The following is a 17,725-nucleotide window of genomic DNA, read 5'->3' as shown; positions in this document are numbered from 1 at the left end:
AAATAAATAAATTAAATCTTTAAAAAAAATGATTATGCAATAAATTTACCTAGCAACCAGCCCCTCATAGATACAATAAAAAGCAAAAAAGAAAGTAAAAGGTTTTTTTTAGGAATGAGAACTCTGAGGACCTGCTCTCTTAGCTTATCTATGTATTATACAGCTGTGTTAGCTGTGGTGGTTGTGTTGTACATTATACTCCCGGTGTTTTCCTTATACTCAAATTTATACATTTTGATCCTTTTCCTTCAATTCTTCCTCCTTGCACCCCATCTCTGGTAATCACAAATCTCATCTCTTTTTCCTGTGAGTTTTTAGATTCCACATATAAGGGAGATCACAGTATTTGCTTTTCTCTAACTTATTTTATTCAACATAATGCCCTCAAGGTCCATTCATAAATGGCAGGACTTCCTCATCTTTTATGGCTGAGTAACATTACATGATGTACCACAATTTCTTTATCCATGCATCAGTCCATGGACACTTAGGTCATTTCCAGGTCGTAGCTGTTATGAATAATGCTGGTATGAACATGGGGATGCAGATACCTTTTTGAGTGATTTTGTTTCCTTTGGATATATTCCCAGAAGTGGAATTGTTAGGTCATGTGATAATTGTATTTTTTGAGGATCTTCCATTCTGCTTTCTATAATGTCTGTACGAGTTCACAAATCCATCAACAATAAAAAAGTCTTCCTTTTCCTCTCTATGTGCACCTGCATTTGTTGGCTCCTTTTGATGATGGCTACTCTAACAGGTGTGAGATAATAGCTCGCTGTGGTTTTGGTTTGCATTTCCCTTAGGGCTAGTCACATGGAGCATCTTTTAATGTACCTGTTCCCCTTCTGTAAATATACCCTCTTCCTGGAAAATGTGCATTGAGGTCTTTCGCCCATTTTGATTAGATTTTTTTTTAACTGTTGAGTTCTAGGAATTCTCTATAGATCTTAGATATTAACCCCTTATTAAATAAATGGTTTGCAAATATTTTTCTCATTCTGTGGGTTGTCTTTTCATTTTAATGGTTTTGCTGTGCAGAAGCTTTTTAGTTTGGGGTAGTCCCACATGTCTTTTTATTTGTTGCTTGTACTCTAGGTGTTATCCAAAAAAAAAAAAAAAAAAAAAATCACTGGTGAGATCCACTTCAAGGGGCCCTTTTCCTAGGTCTTCCTCCAGGAGTTTCATCAGCTCATGTTTTATATTTAAGTCATTAAGCCATTTCCAGCTAGTTTTTGTGACTGATGTATAACACAGGTCCAGTTTCATTTTTTGGGAATGTGAATATCTAATTTCCCTACCACCATTTAAGAGACTTTCTTTTGGCCTTTGAGTATCCTTAGCTCTCTTGTCATACTAATTGACTTGGGTTTATTATATGCTTGGGTTTACTTCTGGACACTTGATTCTGTTCCATTGATTTGTCTGTTATATCCCAGTACTATATACTGTTTTGAAGCCAATAATCATGTAATTTAGCTTGAAGTTTGGAAGTATAATACCTACTGTTTTGTTGTTCTTTTTCAGGATTACTTCAGCTTTCATGATTTTTTGTGGTTTCATTTAAGTTTTAGGATTTTTTCCCTACTTTTGTAACAAATGCCATTGAAATTTTCATAAGGATTTCATTAAATCTATAGATGGTTTATGGTAGTATTGACATTTTATTGGTATCAATATTTCTAACCCGTGATATGTATGATATTATGTGATATGATACCTTTTCATTTACTGATTAGACTTAATTCTTTTTAAAGATTTTATTTATTTGACAGTAAGAATGTCCGTGAGGCCGTGAGAGAGAGAACAAAAGCAAGAGGAGTGGGAGAGGGCAAAAGAGAAGCAGGCGTCCCTCGGAGCCGGGTCCCTGACATAAGACTTGGTGCAGGGCTGGACCCCAGGACCCTGGAGTCATGACCTAAGCCGAAGGCAGATGCTTAATGACTGAGTCACCCAGGTGCCCCTGGTTAGACTTAATTCTTAATGGTTTACAGAAACTGACCTCATGCCTATGCATCGGGTATACAGAGGTCTATCAATGGCCTTCCATGTTAGGTATTTTCAGGATCATTTTGGTTTCTCTGTCCCAACCTTGACATTCACTTGAGATTTCCAGGAAGATAATGAAAATCCTACTCCTTGTACTTTTTTTTTTTTAATTAAAGATTTTTATTTATTTATTTGACAGACAGAGATCACAAGTAGGCAGAGAGGCAGAGAGGAGGAATCAGGCTCCCTGCTCCATCCCAGGACCCCAGGATCATGACCTGAGCCGAAGGCAGAGGCTTTAACCCACTGAGCCACCCAGGCGCCCCTCCTTGTACTTTTTTAATTAAGAAAGGTCTGCTTCTCTCTTATATTGTATTTCTTAGGTTTAATACATAATGTCTTCATATTAGAATCACCCGAGAGCTTTGAGCATGCTGATGATTAAAGCCCAATCCCAGAGATCTTAATTTAATTGATGTGATCCAGGTATTTATAAAGTTAAGAGCTCCCCAGGTGACTATGCAGAGAGATTATAGACTGGTTGTTCACAGCCCTGTTGCTCAAAGATTGGTCAAAGATCAGCACCTCAATATCACGTGGGAGCCTTTTCAGGCTTCCTTGTAAATTGACTCATTGTTATATTTATTCATTTTGACAAAATACTCACGTCAACTGGGAAAAAAAAATAGCCAACCTCAAAATAGGTCAGTAACTGCCCTCTGTCTTACTCAGTATTTCAGATTGCTCTGAAGAACTGCTCCGAAACTTTTAGTTTACAGGGGATTGTATGCAAAGAGGGGAAGGGGTAGGCATGCTTGCAAGCAGTTCTCCAAATCCCGGTGCAGTAGGAGGTAGAATTAGCCTGGTTGTAAATCAGGTTTACTGATTTCCAGAGATACATGAAAGACCCTTAGGTAATCTTAATACATTATGTTCCTATCATATCTGATTTTTCAAAGTTACTGCCTGCATACCTCTGCCTAACTTGTTTACCAGTTCTTGTGTGTGTTATCTCCTTGAGGTCATTTGAGATAGTCGCAGAAAGCGAACATCAGTCACCTCTTGCAGGTTTAGTGCACACCCAGCTGACCTCAGTGTACTTTAATTTGGAGAAGCATTGGTCTGGAAAGCATACAAACTCCAATGGGACTTACGTTCTTAAAATAAGTTATCTTGAGTTCAAGCCCTTCAAAATGTGTTTTTCAAGAGACCGTAAGTTTTTATAATTTTTAGATTCAACTTTCATTTTTCACAGGAAAAAACCTCTCACTCTTCTTGGTTTGTAGTTTAAATTTTAAATCAGGTTATCTGACATATATTTAACAGAATAAATTATTAAAATTTATCTGATATTATTTAACAGATTAAACTATTAAAATATATTACCACAAATAAAGTTCCTTGAGACAAATACCTACAAACTCATTTTAAGAAAGGAAAAAAGCCCTCTCTAAAGTTCCATCATATTTGAGAAATCCAGAAAGCAGAAAATGGCTCTCAGGAGCTCATACTACCCTCATTTCTTTTTAAGAGAGCCTGTAATGGGAGAAAATTTCCACAAGGTGGCAGTAGAGCATCAATTCCAGTCTCAAGCAAAAGTTAATGCTTCAAGGATAAAAATGGGCCGTTCAGAACTCATTCTACTGTATGCAAAAACCCATTAATTCAAATTGCATTAATTATTTATGGTATAATATAATTTCAGTTGATTAGTTTTCATTTTCATATTTTTAAGAGAAGTAGTACCAGGCATATTGACCAATTTGACCTGTGAGGGTGGTTTTATTCTATTTTCAGAGGTAGATCTTCTAAAAAATATATATTCAACTTCCATAACTGATGAACATTAAGTCTTTATTTTATTAAGAAGTAATGGACCTGCACAAATATGCCTAACTTATTTTTTCAAAGGGTGCAAAAGCAATTCAAAGGTAGGATAGCCTTTCCAATAAACAGTGCTAAAGCTATTGGATCTCCACAGGCACAAAAATGAGCTTTGACCTCAACTCACACCTTATACAAAAATTACCTCACACGATCAAAGTAAAACATACCTAAAGGTAAAACTGTAAAACTTTTAGAGAGAAAGAAGAAAAAAATCCTCGGGACTTGGGGTTAGGTAAAGAATTTTTAGGCTTGACAACAAAAGCACAATCCACAAAAAAAATTATAAAACTGGACTTCCTCAAAATTAGAACTTCTCCCTGGGAAAGAGTCTGTGGCTGAAAAGACAAATCGCATACTGCAAGAAATCATTCGCCTACCACCTGTCTGAAAAAGGACTTGTATCTACAAGAATTCTCAGCAGTTTTTAAAAACCCATCCAATCAGAAAATAGGCAGAAGTTATGAATAGACATTTAACTGAAAAGGACATACAGATGGTAAATAAGGAAAGTATACTCAGTATACTTAGCCTTTAGGTAAATGCACGTTGAAACCATAATAAAAATCACTGTTCTCTCAGAATAATTAAAATAAAGTGTCAGTGCCAAATGCCAGCAGGAATGCAAACAAACAGAACCACACACACGTCGAACAGGAGCACACATACATCGCTGATGGGAATGTAACATCAGTAGAGTAACTCTGAAAAGGAGTGTGGCCGTTCCTTACAACATTCTGTGGTAACCATAGGACCCATAAGCAAGGCTCTTGGGCAATTAACTCAGATATAAAATACGCTTATGTTCACACGGTAACATACACATGAGTATGTATGCTTTGTATTCATATTAGACCTCAACTGAAAACAACCAAATGTCTATCAATGGTTGAATGGTCAAACTAGGGTACATCTGTACCATGAAATACTACTCGTCAATAAACAAGCTATCGAAATAAACTATGAATACAGGCAAAAACCTAAAGGGACCCTAAGGGCATGAGATTGATTTTAAAAGTCAGTCTCAAAAGATTTTGAAACACAGGATAGCATCTATTCAGTTCTTGAAACTGAGAAACTGTAGAGATGGAGAACACATGGTAGTTGGTGGGGATTAAGGACAGGAAGAATGAGCAGCTGGCTGGGGCTATGAAGGGTGGGACAACGGATCATTGTGTAGCATGTTCTGTATCTTGATTGTGTTGATGGTTGCAGGAATCTATACATACAATGAAAGGAAAGTCATAAATAAGTATAAAATTTGAAATCTGAGCGAGTCCTGTGAAATGCATCAATGTCAATTTCCACGTTGTGGTAATGTACTCTAGCTATGCAAGATGCTACCAATGGGGGTAAATGGGCAAAGGTCATAAGGAACCTTGGTGTATCAGTAGTTTACCACTGTAGGTGAATCTGTGTTACCTCAAAGTTAAAAATGAAATAAAAACATTAATGCCTGCTTCTGGCATACAACATATTCACAGCACATAAAATTACGTAGTTATTAAACCCTTCACTCAATCTAGTTATTTTTTTTTTAAGATTTTTAAATTTATTTGTCAGAGAGGGAGAAGGAGAGAGAGGGAGTGAGCACAGGCAGACAGAGTCGCAGGCAGAGGCAGAGGGAGAAGCAGGCTCCCTGCCGAGCAAGGAGCCCGATGTGGGACTCGATCTGAGTACGCTGGAATCATGACCTGAGCCTAGGGCAGCTGCTTAACCAACTGAGCCACCCAGACATCCCAATCTAGTTATTTCTTAATATTTGTACCCATTTACTTGAGGATGTATGCATGTGTAGTTGTGTGTGTGTTTACAATAATGTTGTTACATGAGTAAATTTGAAAAAACTTAAGCCTCTAGTTACCTCTATGCACGTTTGCAGTCCCTCATTTGTAACGGCTGCATGGTGTTTCAATTTATGGTTATTGGCTGATGGCCAGGTTTGTGTTTTGTAATTATAGTCTCATGTTCTATTAAAAAATGTTGTAGTGCATGAAAATACAAGCCCAAGGAGGCTCTTCTGTGTCTCTGCCAAATAACATGGAATTAAAATCACAGCTTTAAATCAGGTACACATTCAATATTTCAATCAATAGGGCTTCTAGACAGAAGGTTAGCAGCAGCATAGTTGTAGTATCTCTGAATTTGCCACCAGTACTGACAGAGCAAGAGAGACAAGAAGACAGCGTCTATGAGAAAACAACATGATGGGGTGTCCCCAGGAACCCCAGATTGAGCAAGTAAAACTAAACTGCCGACACCCAGGGGGAGATCACCAGCCATCCTGGAGGACGTGAAGGAAAGGGTTTCCAAGGGTTTGGGGAGTCCGAAAACTTAGAAACTCAACTGATAATAAACAGGCACCTCCAAATTTGGAGATTCCTACTTGGCACAGAGAGCTCAGTAGTGTAATGTAAGAACAGCAGCAGAAGCCAGGAGAGGCTCCTCTGGTCCCAACGTGCAGGGGACAGTGAGGATAGCAAAAGCAGATGCAGTGAGTGGTCTGCACCCCGGGAACCCACCACACTAACCACCTCCAGGACAGAGCCTTGACCTGGGGAGAAAATTCCGGAAGTCCAAGAAAAAGATTAGACATGGAGGAGGTAGAGAAGACAGTCCTCAGCATGTCCAAGTACAGATAATTTTCTTACCTTCTAGTTCCAGAAACACCAGAGGCCGCACGTGGAAAACAGGAAGTCTTAGTTTAATGAGATATGATCTTCCGGCCTTTTTGCTTAGATGAGAGTATCGAATATTTTCTTGGGAAAGAAATGCTAAGGGAGTTTTCTTGCAGTCCTACCTGCGGGTCGAAACCTTGATCTGAAACATCACTGGTTCTCGCTTCTGCTCAGCTTTTTATGAGGGGCCGGCGTCCCTCCTCCCAGGAAGAGCTACAAACTCCACCTGTTCCCAATCAACTCTCCTGTGCTGCTCTCTTGGAGACCGAGCTCAGTGTGACCTCCCCTCCCCCCAGAAAAAAAAAGATTCCTTCACACTCTTTCTCTCTCTCTTCCTTCGATTCTACGAGCGGATGCATTTTTGGGTGCTTTCTCCGGCATTTTTTAAAAAACCTTCTTCTTTTGGTGGTGGTGGTGGTGAGTGAGTGTATATTTAAAAGACAAAAGAATAGGCAGGATGACAGGGACAGAAAGGAATTTAAATAGGAGGTGCTCTGATAATGGAGAAATGACAGGACTAAGAAGAATGGGAGAACACGAGGAAGAAAAGCATGGCACAGAATGAGCTTGCAGACCACCTTCTCTACGATGCCTGGAGTCCCAGGGTCTTGTGTGTAGAAGTGTAGGCTGTAGGCACATTTGCTACTGCCAAGGGAAACATTTAATGTGAGTATTATTACATCAGAGTGGAAGATGAAGAAGCATGGAGAGGGGAAGCCAATGCTGTTGCAGTTCGCAGACAATGACTAGGTCTAAAGAAACAGATGACTGCAGCGGGTTATATTCAGAAGCCATCAGAACAAAACCCAGCCTTGCTGAATATCTTAACACCAGAACAAAAGCAACAAATACAAGCAAAATAGGAACAGACAGCGGCATAAACACATAGTAGAAAATACTATAACCAAAATAAAACCGCTCAAAATCCTCCTATCAATAAAAGTAAATGGAGTTATAAAAGAAAAGAGATACTGTCAAATTAAATCACGGCGCAAAACTCAGTTCTGTGCTGAATGTAAGATGTATCTCAGAAAGGCTAAAAGTAAAAGGATGGAAGAAAAATAAAAGGAGTAATAAAAGGATTTTTTTACGGAGCCGCAGCAGAGAGAGCCCGTGATGTGTTTTTACACTCACGCAGCTGGAGGCGTTTACACTAGCGTGAGCTTATTTCAAAGGTGTTTACACTGCTCGTGTGAGTTTATTTGACCATGTAAAGAAACCACTTTTTTAAAGATTTCTTTATTTTAGAGAGAGACGGAGAGAGAGAGCGCGCAAGCGGGGTTTGGGGGAACGGGCAGAGGGAGAGGGAGAAAGATGCTCCAGCAGACTCTGAGGTGAGTGTGCAGGGGAGTTCCATCTCACAGCCCCTGAGATGGTGACCCGAACCGAAACTAAGAGGCAGATGCTCAACCCACTGTACCATCCAGGCGCCCCAAGAAACCACTTGCATATTATTAGGAATAGAAAGGGTAACAGCGAAAGAAGAAAACACCATCTCTTTTAAGGGAGCCCTGCCAGGCCCAAGCGTCCCTCCCCCAGCTCCGCACACTCAGGGGGTCTATGTCCTGAGCCCACCCTACTGGTGATGGCCCTGCAAACTCCAAGTCCCACTCCACCACATCCGCACGAACACACACATTTCTCTAGGAAAGCCAGTCTCCTTGGAGGAAGGCTGCTCCAGCGTGGGAGCCTAAACCCAGATTGTGGGTTGCCTTCCCGCCCTGGAACTCTGGCATCCAGAGGGCCACGCCCAGGGAAGTTGCCTAATCCCCTTGGACTCAAAAGGTTTGTCTCAAAACTGGGACCTTGAACCCAAGGAGCATATGGGGGTCAGCAGTCTGCAGACCTGCAGGGTCAGCTGGTCCTGAGAAGTCCCTCTGCTCCTGTCCCCGACTTGGATGGAGCCCACTTCTGGGCTGTTGGGATTCACCTACAGGGCTCTTGCTGGATCCAGGTGCCTGAAGGCTTTATTTAACAGCTTTAATTCCATATTCAATTTATTATTAATTATTATTTATTTATTATTTATTATTAATTATAATTACTATTAATTCAAATTAAATATTTCAATATTTAATTCAATATTGTCCCTTAACCCAACACTTTTTACTAGATGTATTTGCTTTTTCAAAAAAGAGACAAAAAAATAACTACAAACAATAAATCTAAACATTTTACAAAAAGCAGAGAGTACCATGAACTCATGAATAGGGAGACCGGAATTGTTTATAGTAAGAGAATCAGAAATAACAAATTTATTTCACTTTACATATTCTAGAGAGAGTATTTCCTTATTTAAAAAAAAAAAAAAAAATCTACAGGGCACCTGGAGGGCTCATGCAGTTAAGTGTCTGCTGACTTCGACTCAGGTCATGATCCCAGGGTCCTGGGATGGAGCCCTATGTCTGGCTCCCTGCTCAGTGGGGAGTCTGTTTTTCCCTCCCCCGGGCTCCCCCTTCTGCCCCGCCTTGTGTGCTCTCTCTCTCTCTCTGACAAATAAGTAAAATCTTTAAAAAAAAGTGTAATGTAGAAATAGGCTCAAATTCTACCACAATGAGGACAAGATAGAAACTGTCCTATAGCCCGTTTCCAGGCTTTGCCATTCTGGACAGAACTTGCCACTCTTCTTTTCCATGCCTGTTCCCATGAGGTGATTTATGGCAACACACTCTTGAGTTACAGGTCTTGTTCCATATAGGAGAGAAATCAGGCCACAGTATTTCCCAACTAACTACTTTCTTATCGATAAGCATTCCTGACATAGTCTCGTTAAAAACTTTCTTGACTTAGATTGTTTATACGAAGCCAGATTAGATCTTCCCAAACTGTTTCCTGCGAAGATAGGACAGTATTTATTGATGACCTCAGGCTCCAGAGTGAGCGTTCTCAGATTGGTTCAGTAAGAAAAAATATAAATGGCGGATTTTCCTGCCCTCCCAAATTAAGGTGATTATAGTGTTCCTTGGTAAGAGTAGGACTCTTAAGGAGGAGAGATTGGGATCAGTGGGCTGGAGGAGAGGTGGGCAAGGACAGGAGGGCCTCCTGAGGAGGTCAACACTCCATTGGCCCCTGACCTTTTGGTATTTACCCTTCTGGTTCCACTTCATTCTGGTTACTATCTTCCTTTATCCATCTGGACTCCTTTTTCAGCATCCTTGGTAGATGGTGATTCTCTAATTGTGATTTGCATACCTCCCACAATGAGCTCCATATCCCTATGGCTTCGACTGTAATTCACTAACCCAGATTTCCCACTAGAAGATAGCTCCCATGTTCCAAACTGGTATTTCTAAATATCTAGTGGGCACTACAACGGAATGCATTATGGACCGCTCACTCCCAGTGTTTTATAACGCCCTCCGGAGCTTCGCTCCACATCCACCTTCAATCATCTTTTAAATCTGTTTCTTTTCTAACTTTCTTTTGTCAAGTATTTATGTCAAAGAAGAATTGTGAGAAACGTTGGGATAGTTTTTGTTGTGTCTGTAGTTTTCTTTTTTCTTCTATTGTATTTGGTTCTCTCTTCTTTCGCTCTCTGATCTGGTCTTTGCCAGCTCTTCAGTATTTTTCTGAAAGACATGAAAATTCCTGCCCAGCAGGTATTTCAGGAACACCTGGTAAGCTCAGAAGCCCAGACAGTCCAGCTCCTGCATCAGCCTCTTAGAGAACAGACTGTTTTCCTTTCCCTGTTTGACAATTTTATTGTCCCTATGGCTTAGAGGAATCAGTCATTCTCTTCCCTGTATTTGACAGGGAATTTGCATCAAAAACTGTCCCGGGGCGACTGTATCTCTGTCTGTTTCTTCTCTCCAATCCTTTCATTTTATCCTTGATCCAGGTTTTTGAATCCTGCGTTCAAAGGGCCGCGGAGGAGGAGGAGCAGAAATCCTTCTGAAACACAGGCACGTCCTCGTGTAAAATGCGAGGAGCTGTAATGACCAGTGAGGTTGCCCTAAATATCTGGGGGGCGGGAGTGGGGGTGGGGAGGAGGGGGTGAGGTCAGAAGGAGCATGTGCGCTTTGGGCCACCCTTTCTGTAAAGTCTTAGAAATCCCAAGTAAAGGCTCTTTGGGGGTGGTGTGTGTTGGTGGGGGTCGCCCAGTCGGCAATTTGAGTGGGTTCACATTCTATTTTTAACTTCTCGCAGTCCTCACATACAGAGTTCTTACTTTCGGTGGTCTGTTCAGACGTCTCTAGTTGTCTTCCGTGGGTGAGTTGGACTCGAGGATTTATTCCATTTTGGCCAGTGCCAGAAGTCAACACAAAACTGTTAAGTATGTAGCAACTCTTGGAACCTTCCAAGAGATGAGGGAATCAGGATTGTCAGATTGCTTTAAAGACTCCCTAGGCAACACTCTGAAAATCTAGGTGTAGCTTTTATGCTGCTACATTTTCACAGAAGTGAATTTAGTTGCCAGAATATTCACTACTGAAGAATCTCTGGGAAGAGAAGGAGAGCAGGGATTCCTGGAGAGAATTACTTTAATGTCTGATTACTTTGTGAACTTCTAAGATCTAAGTCTGGAGCATTTTTTGAAATGAAATTTGAATGTTGGCTATTTGATATTTTGTGTGGTTGAGAACTGAGGTTTACACATTCCCCCAAATCTGTGTGTGTATGTGTGTTTTGACTATTTATATAATATCCTTAAAACTAGTTCAGTATCCAAGCATCAAGGCATTTTTGTCTGTAACTATTATTCTGGTAAAATTTCTCTGTATTCTTGGAATACTGTGCTCATTAGTGAGTACTTACAGCAACACTGAGGAGTCAGATTATATACGATCTATATTTTTCTTTTCAGTTAAAGGGAATTTGTGACCCATTAATCTGAACAGTAACATAATTCATTTCTTTATTCAATAATGTTTCTCAGCACTTCCTGTCTTACTGTGTCTTCATTATCTTAACTTTCTGTTGGTTCTGTAGCCTTTGCTTTTAATATTTTTTTACACATTCTTTAATTTATTTATTCAAATATTTTGTTGTTATCTTTCATGCCACCAGGCTGCTGATTCATTCTTGGAATGTGGTATGAAGAGCACTGAGATTGGCCATCCATCTTGTGATTGGCAAACTAGAAAAGACCTGAATTCTGTTGTGGAGTTGTTGAGTTTTACAAAGGTTAGAGATAAGCTGTTCTTGAGGTCTTGTTATAATGGAACCTAATCTATTCCAGTAAAGTGAGAACGCATGGAGGAAGGAGGGACTTAGCCAGATGAATGGAGGAGGAAGAGTGACCCAAAGTGACACTGGGTTTTGACAAGAACTGCCTGGAAGGAGAATTCTCTGTGCTTTGTGTTCATCCATTTAGTGAGCTTCCACACCCATGCATTCCTCCATGTCTAGGAAGCTCAGCAAATGAAAAGTGCACATATCCCACACAAGAAAATAAGAGAGATTACTTTTACTTAAATAAAACAGAAAAGACAAATGTATATCCTTCACATTGTCACCACTTTAAAAAATAATGCAGATAAATCTCCTGAAGGTAAGATGAAGTTCAAGTCCATGAGGTATAAGTGATTTTCCCCATTTGAGAAGTCACCACGATAGGACACTACCCAGCTATTAAAATTCCCGAGACCTTGGACAGGTTTATGAGCTGTTCCTCATCATTTGGGTCCACAGCAAATGAAAGGTCTGAAAGGGCAAGGAAAGGAGCATGAGAGGAAATTACAAATAAGGGAGCTTTTGTCAACAAAGCTTACTGTACTATGTGCATAATCTAGAAACACCCCTATTTAGCCCTGGGGTCTTTGGATGTAGTGGCACAATATTGGGGAGGCAGAGAAGAGGTGTCAGAGGTCGTCCACTTGGATGCACAGAAGTAGAAAGATACCCTCAGGGTTGAGCAGCATATCACTGCGATTTATCCAGGAATCCTTGCAAAGTCCTGTAATCCAGTTACGAGAGTTTCCCACCTCTACCTCGCAGTCCTTGCAAAGTCCTGTAATCCAGTTACGAGAGTTTCCCACCTCTACCTCGCAGTAATGTTTGCTGGAGGTGAAGGTCTGAGCTCCCCACAAGAGTGTGTACCGTGGACTTGCAAAACTGGGGGGCATGTGTTCATAGTCAGGACTGCATTGCAGATGTCTCAGGCTTCAAACAGAGCCACACGGGAACTGCTTATATTATGGTCCAATGTAAGACACACTTCAGTAAGAAGAAAATCGTGAAGTCAAAGAACAGAGTTTAAAAGTTCTAGGGACAAAGTGCAGTAGTCTTCTGGTGAATGCCGAACAAGCACATCTCTAAAACTAAACGAAAACTGGTTTGCTTCATTTCCTGAGAACACTCCCACCCCACTGTGGTACTTACCATTTAGTAATTCCTCATCAAGTTCTGGAACATGGAACAGTTAGCTTTCATGACAGAGCCCATACTAACTGCTCCAGAACACTCTTTTACCGCAAATGACTAAACAGAGTGTGTCACTGAAAATCCAGAGACCTCAGCAAGGGCTCCTTGCCTATGTACAGAGCAAGTAAAGGTCTCTTCAAAGAACTAGAGGAAAGACAACTTTGAGAATACAGAAACATGTAGGATGTCAGGTTCACTTTATTTTCACTAGTTCACTGAACATTTAGGAGCCTGCACATCGATGCCAAGTAAATACCAATATGGCCCTTCACTTGCTTAAGTCTTCTCATTCACCAACTAGCACAAAATAAAGTAAATATAATAACAGTAATAAATGTACTACAGATCACTTTAAAAATATGATATTATTATTTTTATTAGTCCTAAATAGTGATCACCTTTCTCAAATATGGGGACACAACATGCAAACAAGCAAAGGTAAAATAAACTGAAAGTCTGTATTTGCCTGTTTTTAAGAAGTAGTTTTTCTCTCTGAATTTCTAACTCTTACATCATGGAATCCGAATCCAACTTATCCCATCCCAGGCCTGCTTTTCCTGTCTGCCAGCCTCACCATCTGTCCCTCCACACAACAAATCACATGTTCCATTTGTTTTCTGGTTGTACCTATTATTTATAAATATATGTTTACCCCTTTGTTAAGTCTTGCGATTTTTCAAATACATTCCTTAAATTAAATTCTTAAATAAACATTTAAATAACCACTAACAGTGCTCCTAAGAATCTGAACATCTCCATACAACCATAGTTAACATCTGCAAATTGAAATAGCTGAATTAATACGTAGTTTTTAAAAAAATATTTTATTTATTTATTTGACAGAGAGAGAGATCACAAGTAGTTAGAGAGAAAAGCAGAGAGAGGGGGGGGGGAAGCAGGCTCCCTGCTGAGCAGAGAGCCCCATGCGGGGTTTGATCCCAGGACCCTGAGGTCATGACCTGAGCCGAAGGCAGAGGCTTAACCCACTGAGCCAACCAGGTGCCCCTAATATGTAGTTTTAATGCCACATGCTTTCATCGTTTTAAACTCAGTGCAAATTGTCATAAGAAAACAGTTATATTCAATTGTCTTTGACAGACTTCAGAAAGCTTTTACTTGTTAATTAACAATAAAATATAATTAGTTATAAGGGTATTCATATTGACCTGCTTCCCTGTTCTCTGAGAAGACCAATAGAGCAATGAGGGGAGGTCCTCCAAGTGTATCTCCTCCTGGAGGAAAACAGTGAGGTCTCACCACAGCGGATGTTCTCACCTTGGAAGTTGTTAAGCCTTTCAGACATCCCCGTGATGGTCTGTGAGCTCAGCTGTGGGTTCATAGGCTGGGGAATGTGCAGCTGCATTAACGGACTCCTGCAAAGAAAAAGAGCTGCTTACTATCACGTCCAGTGGGATCCTAAGCAATCCCTTGAAGATGCTCCATCAGAATCCTCTCTGTTAGGTGCAGAAGGTGTGACTTCAACTCCACAAATCAAGGGATTTGGGGAGTTGCAAATCTGCAATTGTTCTTGTATTTTATAATTAGCTACCCTGCTCTTCCCACTTCGATCTCAGTGAGATATGTCACTTCACTCACAATTGTATCTCTTTCTTGCCTTCGGCTTCCCTAGGGGAGTCATATAGCCATTCCCTTTTAGTTGCCGAAATCCAGTAGGTGCCAAAATTTTGGAACTTGCTTCCTGGTACATATGGAGTCTAAGCTCTGTAGGAGACTCTTTCTTGGGGACCTGCCCTGCCCCCTCTTCTCACCCTCCTTCCACCTGCTGCCTCTGTGAGCTTAATTGCCTTTCCCAGAGAAGACCTGGAATAATCCTCAAATAATTAGGATCTTGACAATTAGAGATAGGAAAAATAAATATCTTTTGGCAACTTCTGCATTAGGCCTTACAGCCGAAACCGCATCCCTCTCAACCCTCACTTCTACCTAAGGGTGGCCAGTATAAACACCTAGACTTGTTTAGAGAAGACTGCCTTTGTTTCTAAATGCAGACAGAAAGAAACTTGCCACAAAACAGGTGTGTGTCCATCTCAGCAGAAATAGCCTGACCACTGTCACCATAAACCAACTTTAACAGAGGGGCAAACTTACCTTTTCATGAGGTCTCCAAAATCCTGTGAAGAGAAAGAGAGGAAGCCTTAGCTTTGAGCTCAAGATATGCTTAGTCTAGTCTGAGGCTATAAGACTGGACTGGAAAATTCTGTATCTCCACTTTTCTTTCTTGGGTGAAATCATTTGCTCTTTTCCTCCTCCTTACAAAGATGAAACTCTTCCTATATTTGCATACATTGATACCATCATGATCATGATAAAATTTAAAACAGAAGATGTTCTTAGAATAAACAGTTGTTGGTTGTGTTTGTCCTAATCTATGGTGAGATTCACTGAGCTTTCCCCAAAGTTCTTATAAGGGTATGTGGGCTCCAAATCTAAAATTTCAAAACAGAAAAGAATGGATACATCCCACATTCCCACATATTGACAAGTCCAGATACAGAGTCGAATGATCTATTCACGAGCTGCTCTGTTGCTGTCAGAAACTGAAAGTTCAGTAGAAGAGTTAAGAAGGACTTTTTTTTTCTTTTTTCCTGTATCTGTTCCACAGAATTTTCTACATAGTTTTCCTTTTCGTATAAGGTGAATGTGACCCTGAGCTTCCAGGTTATACTGGAGGTGCAAAGCCCGACATCCCAAAGTGAAAGAGGGCAGAATTGGACCTTGGAAACAGGAAAATAATGGAGGTCCAAGGGTATAGACCTCAGTGAACATAAATGATTTCTGAGCAGTCTGGTGTTCAACACCCTGACATCTTTCCTTAGCCTTTACCTGGTTCAGGTCCACATCTGTTTTGCAGCAAATTTCCTTTAGTTCCTCATACATTTTTCTCAGGGGTTTCCTCCTGTGACGCATTCTAGCTACATTTCTCCGGAGTTGATTAAAAACTATCTTTCCTTCCACTGCCAGGCTCTCTAAATGTTTTTGCTTTTCTTCATGGAGATAGTGGTTTACCTTAGGATATTCAGCCCTGATCATCATCATCTGTAGATTTTCAAAACCCTGAAATGACATTGGTTTAATTAGGCCATATATCTGGATGCTTTTTTTCTTCTTTCATTATCTATAGTCTGTGTGCTATGTACAGTGTTCTTAGTCTGTTTGGGCTGCTTTAACAAAAGCACCATAGACTGGGTAGCTATATATACAGAAATTAATTTCTCACCATTCTATATGCTGGGAAGTCTAGGATTGGTGCTGGCAGATTTGATGAGAGCCCACTTCCTACATAGCTATCTTTTCATTGTGTCCTCAAATGGCAGATGGGACAAGGGACATTTCTAGCATCTCTTTCAGAAGGACATGTGTCCCATTCCTGAGGACTCTGGCCGCGTGATCTTATCACCACTCAAAGCCCCCACTCCTACTACCATTAGGGATTAGAATTTGAACCTACAAATCATGATCTGAAGCATATATTCACATCATAGAAGTACTACATATAGCTTTACGTCTTTCTTCTAAGAAACAACACATTTGGTTTCTTTCTTACCTTTTTCCTTCCTTCCTTTCTTTCTTTTTCATTTATTTATTGCCTGCACCATTGTTTACAACGACTTACCCTCAAACATCCATGTTTTCATGTAAAAATAGAAATTTAAAATCAATTTTTATTGTTTTATATAATTCATAATATTTAAATCATAATTCATTTTCCTGAACATTCATATTCATAAACTGACTATCTGCTCTCATCAAAAAAGCAAAAATTGACTTCCTCGGGCAAATAGAGGACATTGCACATGATCTTTCTAAATTATCTTCATTTCCAAAACTCTGTGTTTCACCAGAGCTTGGCTCCACCTGCCTCAGGACCACATCCACCTCCTCTTGATTGGTCCACCCTGTCTGACCTCCTTAGAGACATCATCTTACAATCCTACACACACATTCTTGCCTCTCTTCTGTCTCCTACATCTCTGTGTCTCTGAATCCCTTGTTCTGTGGGTCTGTCTCCAGTTCACTTTCTCCCTTTCTCTTCACACCATCTTTAAACACATGTGGATTTACCAAATTATTTTGGAAGTATCAACATTAAACATCCTTGTTAAAATGGCTTTAGCTAGCTTCTATGCTAACACTTTTATTGCCATAAAAGCCAACTTATTGACCAAATGGAATCAAACTCAGTGTATCCATAGGTGTAATTTCCGGTTATTCATCCAAGCAATGACTCCTTGCTTCTGTTCCTTACTCTTTCCTGAACTACACATTCCAACTTGCCAAGAGCCTGTTTTTACTAAATTCAAATAATGTGACTCATTCTTATATTACTTCACCTTCTTTCCATGTTTGAATTATTTCCTGCCCATTGCTTTTACTAATCCCTCTGTTTCCTACTGCAGAGAGCTGTGTTCTCAGAGAGGGCACTCGTCCCCCAGCTCCCTCACCCCTGACCAGCTCCTTCTGATCTCTGCCCAGGTGTAACCATGGCCAGCATACATTCCCCAAGTCCACACTCCTTATACTCATTTTCTGCTTTCATTTTACCCAAGCACTTCATAAACGGGATATAATACAACTTTTACTTTTTAAATTTCTGGATCAAGTTCTTTTACTGATTATAAACTCCTGAGCTCAGTGATTTGTTTCTCTTTTTGCCCATTCCTGTATCTCTTTGTTGGCCTAGAACGGTGAGCAACACATCAAAAGTCCTCATATGAATGAATGACTCATTAGAAATCCATCTGGGTGGGAGGGTAGGACTCTTAATTTCTGCTCAGGTCATGATCTCAGAA

At 40.3% G+C, this 17,725-nt stretch overlaps 1 protein-coding gene across 1 annotated transcript; it reads right to left on the bottom strand.

Moving 5' to 3' along the window:
* Positions 1 to 11,937: 11,937 nt before the first annotated feature.
* TRIM77 (tripartite motif containing 77) lies at positions 11,938 to 17,222 on the bottom strand. The gene is made up of 4 exons (XM_059391665.1): positions 15,759 to 17,222; positions 15,024 to 15,046; positions 14,190 to 14,287; positions 11,938 to 12,194 (listed from the first exon to the last, which is right to left on the bottom strand). Exons 1-4 carry the CDS (start codon positions 15,999 to 16,001, stop codon positions 12,112 to 12,114), a joined length of 447 nt encoding a protein of 148 aa, XP_059247648.1. The 5' UTR covers positions 16,002 to 17,222; the 3' UTR covers positions 11,938 to 12,111.
* Between the last annotated feature and the right edge of the window lie 503 nt (positions 17,223 to 17,725).

This window comes from Mustela nigripes, chromosome 1 (assembly GCF_022355385.1).
Source record: "Mustela nigripes isolate SB6536 chromosome 1, MUSNIG.SB6536, whole genome shotgun sequence".
Classification (NCBI taxonomy): domain Eukaryota; kingdom Metazoa; phylum Chordata; class Mammalia; order Carnivora; family Mustelidae; genus Mustela; species Mustela nigripes.
The sequence above is the reverse complement of the archived record's forward strand: the minus strand, read 5'-3'. Positions and strand labels throughout refer to the sequence as shown.